Source organism: Mobula hypostoma, chromosome 9 (genome assembly GCF_963921235.1).
Source record: "Mobula hypostoma chromosome 9, sMobHyp1.1, whole genome shotgun sequence".
Lineage (NCBI taxonomy): Eukaryota > Metazoa > Chordata > Chondrichthyes > Myliobatiformes > Myliobatidae > Mobula > Mobula hypostoma.
Window position 1 is genome coordinate 11,744,664 of NC_086105.1, and position 13,587 is coordinate 11,758,250.

The following is a 13,587-nucleotide window of genomic DNA, read 5'->3' on the forward strand; positions in this document are numbered from 1 at the left end:
CTAGCAGCTGTCCCATACCCCTACTGCAGTGTTCCACCCTTGCCATTCCCATCATCTTCGGCTTCTGCCAGATTTACAAACTCTCCACTCCACGTTGACAAATACAGTACTGTGCAAAAGTCTTAGGCACCCTAGTTATATATTGTATGTGTGCCTAAGACATGTACACAGTATTGGAGATGTTTAAAGTTGATGAGTAGATTTGATAGTAGACATTGGGAATAGTTGTCTTCATTGATGAGTGAATTGGCACCTGGAGAGCACAGGGAAAGAAATCCATCCTTGGATTGGTATAACTCAACAATCAACATAATTTTATTTCCGCTGATGCATTCTCTCTGAAATTTTGTTCCATTGAAACAGCAATACTGATCAAAAGCTTCAATTTAAGATCAACAACGAACAAAACAGAAGAGCTTAGGAAATGTATTTTTTTCCAACAAACTGGGTTGTAGAAGCATAAGGCTTTACCAGAAACAAATGTGCAGGAGAGATTTAGAATCAGACATGGGGGAATTTTTTTTTTAAAAAGAAATTAAAAGGTAACAATGAAAGACAGAGGAATGAGATTCAGAGCATTTTCATTGAGTGGACACACACGTATGTGTTAAATGATAACTTGTGCTGAAAATATCCTGTGATTCATGGTACACAATGTCCTCTTTGAACAGATACATTCAGCACTCTGATCAATCATTCCACCCTCTGGTTCGGTCTTCTCTATTGTTTTCGAGTTTGCGTGGAATTTTTAAAAATCCTGTGAATTGCTCTCCAGTGATGGGCTTACAATTACTTTCTGGCTGAGATGTAGCATCTTGGCACACCGTTTTCCAGGAAGACAATTGCACAGGTACATTGATTTACAGATTGTCCTGCATTTTAACGGCCCTTGCATTACTTTGCCCATTACATGGCCCATGATATATTGGCTGTGTGTTCCTTGGCTTTCATTCGAAGCACAGCAATGCTTGAAGAACGTCGTTCACACTCTGGCCTTGGCTCAAAGGCGTGTCCATCAGAAGAGCCCGACAGCACAGAGTCATTGAAGAGATTGTTGAGAGCGACCTGACTGAACTGGTTTTGATGATTCGATATGCCCATGTAAGCACTGGCATTCCTGTGGGAGTGAGGGTACGGGGACATACAAGGAGGTGATTCACGTGGTAACACACAGGGTGAAACCGCTGAGTTGGTGGGGCTGTTCCCTGCCCATAAATTACTTTGCAGCTGAAAAACAAACAGACGAGTGCATCATTGTATCTATTTTCTAATCAAAATTATGGTTCCACATCTACAGTTTATCTAGTAAATTCAAACCACTACATTCTTCACTACTATAACATTTTATAGTATAGCAACTCATTTTATCTTATATACTGATTGGGACTGTTAGGGCATATTCTGGAGTTATGGTATACAGCAAATAATAATTTCAACAGTAGCCAGTCTTCAGACCTGAACATGGGTTGTAGATTGAAATTAAAATGAAGCACTGAACAATGATCTTCCTGGGGCTGCATTTTGGGGTTGATTTCAAACAAAGAAACACACCATTTGACCTCCAATGCCTTCATATGCACGAATGCAGCCCAGAATCAGTAGGGATTAACATTCATTTTTGGTGTCTGGAGTGTGGGTGCGAAGAAGGAGGTGTGTGAAAACTATATGTAATGCAAAGGAAGCATTGTAGATACATTGTAACTATAAAATTGTCCTACTGTTACCTTTGATCTTTAGCATATAAAAATGTCATGTAATTTTGGGTCAGGCAGGCCTCTTCCAAGAGTGTCTCAAATTTGATGCTTACAGCTTACTTTGCTGATTAAAGACTTCTATAGCCACTAAACTCATTTTCTCTACAGTAACTTTGTTCACAGTCACAACAGGCACAAAAAGCATTCAAAAAATTTCTGCTCTGCTTTTGAAAATAATGCTTAATAAGGAATGCATAAGGAAGAAGAATTTAGAATTATGCATTTATGCTTTAGAGTTATGTATCAGACAGAAATTCTTAACTGATTAGAAAGGCAGGTCCTTGTTGGAACAAAAAATAAATTACAAATCATATTTTATGTTTAAATGTCTTAACTATTCTGATAGGGTATTCTTCTGCAAGGTCCTAGTAACCAAAACTAAGGTGCCCTGGAAGGAGATCTGTTTTTAAGCCAATTGCTCTCACTGGATGATCTATGTTATGTAAGTGAGTATTTTCAATCAATTCCAATTGGCCTGAGATCATGTAACATTCTGAAGGGTCTTAAAGCTGCTGAGGCAATTTGATGGATCTTCTTAATAAAGTGTCTGAATCCTGGAATCTACATTGGTATTGGACCTATTAGAAGAATGTTGAACTGCTGACAGATCTTAGTGCTGAACCCATTCAAGATCACAGTAATGTGAATTTGCATTATTTAAATTCAATAAATAATGTAAATGTATTTAAAATACATAAATTTTATTTTATTTTTAAATTTAAAATTAAATATTTAAAATTTAATTTGAAGCATAATCTATTTAGTAATAAATCTATTTAGTTATGTTTGTAACTTTAAAACATTAAACTAATTCAAAGGAAGATACAGAAGTATGGGCATACTTTTGAGTTTACTTTAAGTAAGGCACGCACGTATCACATTGGTAGCATGATGAGGTATGCATTCAATGTATTTTTACATATAAACCATAATTTAATTATTTAAACAAGAATGCTTAATCAACCTATACACAAGATTACTCAAATATTATTTAAATATTAAATACACAATACTAGCTATTAGGAGACAGAAGGAATAAAGGGAAAGAAGAATCGGTAAAGCTCTTTTCGCAGTGAATCAAGAGCCAACAATGAAAAAGAAAATAAATAAAAGGGCTGAAAGACTGACAACTTCAGAACTGCTTTTCAAAAGCAGCAGTTACTCTGCAAATGTTACTCTGCAAAAAGGAAGATATTTTAAAAGGAGAATTCCCCCTTGAATCAAGGCTTCTTGGGTTGTGGCAGTCACTGCCAAAGTGGACCTCAGCTAGGGTATGGTGCCAGGACATACAATAGATTAATCATTCCCATTACTCGGTACATAGATGGGAAAGGGGTGAAGTACTATGGTCCAAGTGCAGATTAATAATTCTGCATGGACTAGAGGGGTCATCAGGCCTGTTTCCGTTCTGTGGTGCTCTAAGACTGTAGTGTTAGGCCAGAGGAGCTGAGAGAGGGAAAATTGCTTCCTTAATGGACATAGGACATATTGAAATTTCAGGGCATGAATACTTTCACTAATTCCAGCTCAGGTACTTGGAGAAGATTTAAGACTTTACTAAGTAGTAAGAAAGGGTTTGAAAGTGAATAGTTAAAAAGCGACCCAAGTACCACTTGCATGGGGATTAGTTATCAGATAAAGCTGAAGTAGAAACTTTCAAGGAACAGCAAATGATCAGCAAGTGAAAGGAGAGAAAGGAAAGTTCAGTAACTTCATAAAAAAGAAAGGTAAATATTGCTGAAGCTATAATAATGGGAAGAAATTAAATATCTAATCTACAGACAACATACAGAGAGAAGGCAGAAAATATTACCATCACTCTCTGCAACGTAAGTATGTCACACTGATGGGGCATTGGGAGCAAGGCTGGACTCAAATGCAAGACACATCTTGTGAGGTTAATTAAATTTTAGGTTATTGTTCGATACCAGGAGAGCAAGGCAGGAGTAGGAATAGCGGACTGAGGACTACAACTAGGCTGGGATCAAGGGTCTGGGCTAGGACTCAGAATCGGCTCCCAGAACTAGAGGAGACATGAAAAGGCTAGGGTATGGACTCCGAGCCCGAGACTGGGCAAGGACCCAGTACCTGGGTCTTGCCTCGGGCTCGGACCCCAGAACCAGGCATGGACATAACATGGGCTAGGGAAAGGAGGAACATGGAAAACAGATCCTCAGTCTCGGGAGAGCAGGTACATGGAACCATGGACACATACACAGAACACAGAGTCGGGACCCTTCCTTGGGTACAGGACATAGGGCCGGGACTCACACACAGAACAGAGAGCCGGGACCCCTCCTTGGGTATAGGACATAGGACCAGGAATCATGACCCCCCGCGGGGCAACAGCAAGACGGCCTGACTTACCCCACGGAGGCGAGGACAAGACAAGACAAGACATGACTCTCCGTGGGGCAACGGCAAGACGGCCAGACTTACCCCACGGAGGCGAGGACAAGACAAGACAAGATCAACACGAATGCACACCAGACAGTACCTATCTAGCTCCGGCGATAGAACTAGACCGAAGTGCAGGCGAGGGCTGCAGACGAGGGCTAGAGGCGAGAGGGGCAGAGAAGGGATTCAGACGGGGGGGTAGGACAGGAATCACAGACCACCAGGGCCAGGACTTGACTTCGTACTTGAATGCCACCAGGACCAGGACTTGACTTCGTACTTGAATGCTGCCAGGGCCAGGACTTGACTTGGAGCCTCCGGGTAGTGGCGAGCTCTCGACTCGACCCGGGAACAGTAGACAGCGGTTCTTGATTCCCTCCGGCGGGTTAACTGACGGACCCACCTCGGTGAGGAAACTTTGCAGGCTCGCTTTGGCGAGGTAACTTGACAGGGGTGCTCCGGTGAGGAAAGGCGAATTACCGGCACTCACTTCGGCAGAGACTAGGCTTGCTCCGGCCAAATGACATTGGCACGCAGTACCTTGGATGACTTTGCAGACGCTCCCGCGCCGAACGGCTGAAAGCCGGAGACTATAAACTAACGGTTCAGCCGACTGTTAATTGCCTCTAATCACCAAAGTCAAGGGACATGGGAAAACAGGGAAACAACGGTCCGGATCGTAACATAAACAAGGTAAATTTAACAGGACCCCGATCCGGTCCATGACAAAGTACAGTTAATGCTGATTGATCAGGAGAACACTGGTAAAATTGCTTGACAAAGGCAAAATATATTTTGCTCAAAGCATCAAAATACTGCAGATGCTGAAATACAAAACAAAATCGGAAAATGCCAGAGCACTCTGCAGGACCAGTAGCATCCATAGTGAGGGGAGCAGCTTCAACATTTCTCGTGAAGGAACCTTGATCAGGACTGGAGCAGGCAGGGTTTAAATTGTAGAGAGTGGGAGAGCTGAAGAGAACAGAGGCTGTTTTAATAGAGTGCAGGTCAATGACCAGAGACCCATCTCAGCATTTTAAGACATATTCTTTTTTTTTCATTGTTCTAGTTCTGATGAAGGACCATTGACCAAAGACATTTTCATTGTTTCTCCAACAATGGCTGGTGCCTGATTAGCCAGGTACTTCTAGCACCTGGTACTTTTGGAATGGATTTTTAACAAATTCATTAGATTCAACTACTGACCCTTTCTGGGTGATCCTGAAAATTTAATAATGTTGCCCTCGAAGCAGTGGGGAACAGAATCAATGAGGGAGAGCTACGGAGCTAGTGAGTTGGTACAAAGGATGAACTGTAGCATTTGTATCACAAAATGAAACTATTCTCTTCTCATGCCTGTCCTCATACAGACAGAAAGCCAGGGGTCTATTGAAAAATATTCCATGTGGAAAAGCAAGAATCCTGGTTGGGAACAGTTTGAGCTACTTTTTAACTTCTGTGTGCCTGGGTTAATTATGTTTCTGCTGTTTTAGTGATCCTATCAAACTGCCACAAACTTTAAGTTCTCTTCAGAGTTTGAAAGAACCTAAGTATCTGTGCTAAGTAACATAGTAAATGTTCAGATTAATTTTCATGCTGTTTCAAATAATAAACGTTCCTCTGTTATCCTCCGAAGGATTATATAAATCACATGACAAGAGAAAAAGAGGTTTCTTGACGTTAAACATTTTGAAATTATCAGCGGGTAGGGAGAAGGAGGCATAACTTCAATTTGTGCTTCCCAACTGGAAAGCAGTATTGAATGTGATACTCAGAGATCAAGTACGCCACTTAGATAATGCTAACTGACTGAAGTCAATTTGATTCACACTCAATACAAACATTGATTTTATGGATTTTTTTTAATATTTGGACTTAGCTAGGCCTTTAACAAGGCCTTATTGTAAGCTGTTCTGGAAGATGAGGGCCTATGGAATCCAGATGGAGCTATTAGATGGATTCAAGATTGGCTCAGAGATAGGAAGCAGAGGGTGGTGACTGAAGGCTGTTTCTCAGTACGGATGCCAGTGATTAGTGGTGTGCTGCAAGGGTTGGGATTGGAACCCTTGTTATTTGTTACTGATAAATGATTTGGATGCAAAAATGTGAGATGTTTGCAGATGACGTGGAATTAGGAGGTGTTGTTGATATGAAGCATGTTATTGTAGATTACAGTGGGACCTTGATCAGTTCCAGAGTGGGTTTCAATGTCGGCACATATTTATTTACAGAATGGTTCTATCTCTTCTTGATCGCGTGTGGCCAGCACCAGCTCATGGCTTCAGCTCGAGCCAGGCACGTGCCACCAGCTCCCCAACATCACTTCCGCTTCCAGGTGAACAGCCCGCATTGCACTCTGGGAATTGAAATTCCTTATTATGTACACACTTAAGGAATTGGGCTGATGAATCGCAAATGGATTTCAAAACAGACAGATGTGAGGTGATGCATTTTAGAAAGTTAATCCAGCATAGGACTTATACAATATAAATGGCAGTGCACTAGGGAGTGTAATGGAACAGAGGGACCAAGGCGTACAAGTGCATAGTTCAATGAAAGTGGAATCACAGGTAGGTTGCTGAAAAAGACATTTAGCACACTGGCTTTCATCAGTCAGTGCAATGAGTATAGGAGATGAGACATTATCTTCTATTGCATCAGTCAGTGATTCAGGCTGCACTCAGAATACTGTGTACAGTGTGGGTCACCCTTTTAACATAGAAACATAGCAACATAGAAAACCTTCAGCACAATACAGATCCTTCAGCCCACAAAGCTGTGCCGAACATGTCTTTACCTAAGAACTACCTAGGCTTACTCATAGCCCTCTATTTTTCTAAGCTCCACGTAGCCATCCAGGAGTCTCTTAAAAGACCTTATCTCCTATTTTAGGTAACATATTTTTTCCTCCCTCTTTTACGGATCGCGCTTTTCAAACTTGGAAGACTAAGGGTATTTTACGGTTTTTGGATTTATTTTTAGATGGTTCCCTTATGTCTTTTGAACAATTATCTAATAAATATAACCTATCAAGAATACATTTTTTTAGATATTTACAAGTTAGAAATTTTCTAAGTACTATACTTCCTTCTTTTCCAATGCTTCCTCCTATATATATTTTAGATTCGATAATTAACCTTAATCCATGTCAGAAAGGTGCATCGGCTATGATTTATAATATTATTATGAAACTCAGGAAAGCTCCATTTGATAAGATTAGGGTAGATTGGGAACAGGAATTGGGGCTTACCATTTCTGTGGATGATTGGGGGCAGATTTTACAATTAGTTAATACTTCTTCTATTTGTGCTAAACATTCCCTAATTCAATTTAAAGTGGTGCATAGAGCACATATGTCCAAAGATAAGTTAGCGCGTTTTTACTCGCATATTAATCCTTTCTGTGATAGATGTTCGGGGCAGATAGCCTCTTTAACTCATATGTTTTGGTCTTGCCCTACTTTGGAAACTTTTTGGAGAGATATTTTCAATATTATTTCTAAGGTATTAAATATAGATATCTCTCCTCACCCTATTACTGCTATCTTTGGACTACCTAAAATTTCTAGTAATCTTTCCCCTTCAGCCCGTAGAATGATTGCATTTCTTACTTTAATGGCGAAAAGATGTATTTTACAACATTGGAAAGAGCTTAATGCTCCAACTACCTTTTTTTGGTTTTCTCAGACGATTTTATGTTTGAATCTGGAGAAAATTAGAAGTAACCTTCATGATTCTTCATTTAAATTTGAACAGATTTGGGGACCTTTTATTCGATATTTTCATTTAATGTAATATTTACCCTTCTTGTTTTTTTTTCACTGTTTTAATGGAGGTCGGGATTGAGGACGTGATTTTAAGTTTAACTCTGTTTGGTTTCAAGTTAGCCCATTGCTTTGCTTTGCTTTTAGTTAGTTGCACGGTGGGTTTTTTTTGGGGGGTTTTTTTTCTTTTTTTTTCCATTGATATATATAAAATCTAGTATACTATTATGTTATTTTGGTTTCTTATGCTTAAATTACATTGTTTGTAGTATTTTCTTTTTGGTATTGTTATCTTTTGGAATTTTATTATACTTTAACATTGTATTAATGTTTATATGGCTTACCTTTTTTGTATACTTACTCAATAAAAAGATTTAAAAAGAAAGAAAGAAAAGACCTTATCGTTTCCACCTCCACCACCACCGCCGGCAGCCAATTCCACGCACTCACCACTCTCTGCGTAAAAAACTTACCCCTGACATCTCCTCTGTACCTACTTCCAAGCACCTTAAAACTATGCCCTCTTGTACTAGCCCTTTCAGCCCTGGGAAAAAGCCTCTGACTATCCACATGATCAATGCCTCTCATCATCTTATACACCTCTATCAGGTCACCTCTCATCCTCCACTGTTCCAACGAGAAAGGGCCGAGTTTACTCAACCTATTCTCATAAGGCATGCTCCCCAATCCAGGCAACATCCTTGTAAATCTCCTCCGCACCATTTCTATGGTTTTCACGTCCTTCCTGTAGTGAGGTGACCAGAATTGAGCACGGTACTCCAAGTGGGGTCTGACCAGGGTCCTATATAGCTGCAAAATTACCTGTCAGCTCTTAAACTCAATCCCACGATTGATGAAGGCCAATGCACCATATGCTTTCTTAACCACAGAGTCAACCAGCGTAGCTGCTTTGAGTGTCCTATGGACTCGGACCCCAAGATCCCTCTGATCATCCACATTGCCAAGAGTCTTGCCATTAATGCTATATTCTGCCATCATATTTGACCTACCAAAATGATCCACCTCACACTTATCTGGATTGAACTCCATCTGCCACTTCTCAGCCCAGTTTTGTATCCTATCAATGTCTCGCTGTAACCTCTGACAGCCCTCTACACTATCCACAACACCCCCAACCTTTGTGTCATCAGCAAATTTACTGACCCAAACATGAGGAAATCTGCAGATGCTGGAAATTCAAGCAACACACACAAAATGCTGGTGAACGCAGCAGGCCAGGCAGCATCTATAGGAAGAGGTACAGTCGACGTTTCGGGCCAAGACCCTTCGTCAGGACTAACTAACCAACAACTGAAGTAAAACTCACTGGTCTCTAATTTCTAACTGGTCTCTACTCCCTTTCTTGAATAATGGAACAACATCCGCAACCCTCCAATCCTCCGGAACATCTCCCGTCCTCATTGATGATGCCAGAGGCTCAGCAATCTCCTCCCTCGCTTCCCACAGTAGCTTGGGGTACATCCAGTCTGGTCCAGTGACATTTGTAAGAAAATGTAGTTCAGCTGCAAGAGTGCAGAAAATTTTATGAAAATGTTCCCAGGACTGGAGGTCCTGAGTAATAGGGGAACGTGGCTACTTCAGTTGTATTCCTTGGAACGTAGGAGAATGAGGACCAATCTCATAGAAATGTTCACAATTATTAAGTGGATGGTGATAGTCCTTTCCTCAGAGTAAGGGAGACCAAAACTGGGGTTCATAGATTTCTGGGGAGAGGAACCTGAGGGCTAACTTTTTCATGCAGAGGGTAGTGAGTACATGGATCAAGCTGCTCGGGGAAATTGTTAATGCAGTTATAATAGTATCATTTAAGAAGCACTTGGATAGGTAAATAGAGGGTCAAGGTTTTAGAGGGATATGGGCCAAATGTAGAAAATTGGGACTAGCCGGGTGGACACCATAGTTGGCTTAGATTTGTTGGGCCGAATGGCCTGTTTCTGTGCTGCATTTATCTATGATTCTATGACTCGATGATGTAATTTGAATGAAGGTTGGAGTGGAGAATAATATCACACCACTGAAAAATCTACTGAACAGACAAAGTGATCAGACTCACATAATTTCTGCAAATGCCAATAGTTTACTGTTAAAACCATTCATAATTAATTTCTTCCAAAGAATCTTTTCTTTCTTTCTTTTTTTCTTTTCAAGGTTCTTTTGAACAATCTGACCTGGAGTTACACTCTGACTTCAATTCTTTGTGGGAATGGGACCCACTCTCAGGGCCTCACGACCGGCCGCTTTTTGATATCTCAAGCACGCGGCCTGGAAGACTAGCGTGCCTTCAGGGTGCGAGATTTTTGTGGCTCTGAAGACGGGCTAATTCAAGGCCAGTGCCCCTGACCAAGGCATTGTGGGAGAACATGGAACATGGGAAGCTCTGTGTCCAGAGACTTGAGCCTTTCCGGGGCCAATTCTCTGGGTGCAGTGCTTGTAAAAAGCAGCGCAACAGACCTTTAACATCATACTGTATATCAGCGAGTTGTTTGTTACGACTACCCTCTCACTGTGAAATGGGGACATCTCTTTTTCTCTTATTAAGGAGAGAGAGAGAGCCAGTGGTATGTCGAATTACCAGGTGAACGAGTAGTCTTTGGGGTACTGCAAGTCTGTGTCTTTATTGATGCTTTGCTGCACGTTTAAGTGCTCAGTCAAGGGTGCTGATGCTTTTTTACTGGTGGGGGAGGGGGTTGTTGTCTTGCTACTGCTTATGTATGGGAGAGGGGAGCTGGGTGGGGCTTTGGAGTTCTAACGCTTAACTGCCATTCATTCTTTGGGGCCCTCCTCTGGTTTTGTGGATGCTTGCGAAGAAAAAGAATTTCAGGATGTATATTATATACATTTCTCTGACATTAAATGTACCTATTGAACCTAAACTCAGTGCTCTATGAGAAAGAAAAATAGAAAATGCAAATGCTTATTCAAAGCAGAAGGGAGACAGAAAGCAAAAAAGCTGCAAGTCAGTTAAGCTTAGCACCTGCTGTTTGTGCGAAAGGTGGGGGGAGGGGAGGCTTCCGGCCTTTGATGTTTCTATCATTCATTCTATAGGGTTTCTTGTGGTGAAGAGTACAAATTTCAGGTTGTATACTGTATATATACTCTGATATTAAATGAAACTTCAAATTTTTGTTGGAGAGAAAATATTAGGAGTGATTATTAAACTTAGAAGTGATCTTTAAGAAAAAGATCAAGGCAAAGCCTGTATCGTTATATGAAAGGGAAACATGTTCAGACAATTTATTGGAATTGTTTGAAGAAACAACATGCACTGTGGTTGAAGGGGAACCAATGGAAAATGAATCTTAGGGTTGTATGTGATGACATATACATACTTTGATAAGAAAATTTACTTAGAAGTTTGAACAATGGCTACATTATACTTAGATTTCCAGAAGAAATTTGATAAAGTGCCACATCAAAGGGAAGCATGGAAAATAGAAGCTCATGATATAGGAGGTAACATTCACTGTGGTCAGAATATTAGCCGACTATCAGGAAACAAAGCGAGCAAAGTCCTTCAAAAGGACCTTGTTGTGGTTTAGAGGCTTGCATGCCTCAATGATCCAGAGATGTTGGCTGAAGTGAGGGCCTTGTGCTTTGGGTGTTGGTAAGGTCACCCATGTCAAACAGGTCAAAGGGTAGAGGACCAACTAAGAGTGGCTCACCAGTCATCCAGGTTCAGGACTTCTGCTCAGGGCTAACAACCCTGACTAGTAAAACAAAATTGTTATTGAAATAACAAAGAAGAATCCTTCTACATCTGAGTGTGATGGTATTCCTGAGTCCCCACCTGGGAATTACATGATTAAGAGTAGTGACAACTAAGCTACTGGCACAATGAAGGAAGCCATGAACACCTCCAGAGATGGAGGACCTACATTGCTACCCTAACCACCAGCAGTGGAGTTGGCAGTAGGGTTGGCAAAATGTAATGATTAAAATGTCACAAGAATTGATGCTGGGGCCTCAACTGGTCACAACACACACACACACACATACATATATATATGCCACAGGCAAAGGCTCCAAAGGTATGTTTGCAAAAACTGTCAATGACACAAAGTAGACAATAAGTTGTGTAAAATTAATAAGGACAAATATCTGACAAGTTGAGTATAATTGTGGAGTAGTTGAAACTGCCCATTGTAAATGAAGAAATGAACAAGTTTTTTTTACTTAAAAGGTGAATGATTGCAGATGTAAAGGGATCTCAGTTCCCTGGCGATTGACTCGTAGACAATTAGTATACAGGTACAACAAGTGATGAAGCAACATGCATAAAATGTTGCAGGAACTCAGCAGGTCAGGCAGCATTTACTGAGAGGAATAAACATTTGATGTTTTGGGCTGATATCCTTCATTAGGACTGAAAAGCAAGGGAGAAGAAGCCAAAATAATAAGCAGGGGAGGGTAAGGAGTACAAGCTGGCAGGTGACAGGTGAAACCAGGTGAAGGGGAAGGTCAGTGGGTGCGTGATGAGGTGAGAAGCTGGGTGGTGATACGTGGAAGAGGTGAAGGACTGAAGAAAATAGAATCGGATAGGGGAGGACAGTGGGCCATGGGAGAAAGGGAAGGAGGAGGGGTTCTAGAAGGAGGTGATGGGTAGGAGAGGAGAAGAGAAGAAGGAAGCAGTATGGGGAGTGGAAAAAGGGACAAGATGGAGGAGGAAGAAATTATCAGAAGCTAGGAAAATCAATATTCATGTTGTCAGGTCCGAGGCTACCCATCTGTAATATGAGGTGTTGCTCCTCCAACCTGAGAGTGACAGTAGAGCAGTCCATGGACTAATGTGTTGGGATGGGAAAGGGAGTGATTAGGAAGGCTAACAGAATATTAATGTTTATTACCAGGAGATATGAATGCATATATAAGGAAGTTATGGTTCTGTTCTGTAGGACATTGGCAAAGCCATATTTTGAGTTCTAAGTATGGTATTGCCCTTTGTTTTTTTAAAAAAGGATGTTTTGTTTGAGAGGACAATTAGACCACTACATGGAATGGATGGGTTGCCTAATGAGGAATGGTCAGTTAACCTAGGCTTGTTGTGGTTTAATTGACCAAAACAAAAAAATTCTTGTCAAGTTTTAACAGGATAGATGTGGAAAGAACATTTCTTCTTGTGTAAGAATCTGAAACAAGAGGTCACTGTTAAAGATAAGATGTCGACCATTTAAGGCACGAACTATCTTTCAGAGACTTGAGAGTCTTTGGATGATGGAAACAGAGTCACTAAGAACTTTTAAGATAAAAGTCGGTTCCTGATAAGGAAGGGGCTCATGAATTACTAGAAATAGACAAGAGTATGGGATTGAGGTGAAAATTAACTTATCCAATATCATGGAATGCCAAACCACGTTTGAGGGTCCCTGGCCCACTCAATAGTCCTGAGCATGAGATGCTCCTAGACCTAGTCATAGACTCACATGAATTTATAACCAAAGTCATATTACATCCATGCCGAACAAAGCCTTTTCCTGGCTCTCAGTCTTAATCTAGGTTACAGCACCAAATGTTTTTGCAGCTTAATTTTATGATTATGGGTACCACTCCACCAGGTTATTACCCTACAATCATCTGGCTCCTGAACCATCATGGATAACTTTGATCATCGCTTCTCTGAACTGATTCCAAGACCTACAGACTCACTTTTGGACT

The 13,587-nt window shown here is 40.9% G+C and overlaps 1 protein-coding gene across 1 annotated transcript in view; it reads right to left on the reverse strand.

Moving 5' to 3' along the window:
* Nucleotides 1-298: 298 nt before the first annotated feature.
* alx1 (ALX homeobox 1) overlaps nucleotides 299-13,587 on the reverse strand; it is a 39,619-nt gene continuing 26,330 nt past the window's right edge. Inside the window, exon 4 of the mRNA XM_063059607.1 lies at nucleotides 299-1,227. Coding sequence (XP_062915677.1) covers nucleotides 907-1,227 — 321 coding nt within the window. The 3' untranslated portion in view covers nucleotides 299-906. The remainder of the gene's footprint in view (nucleotides 1,228-13,587) is intronic.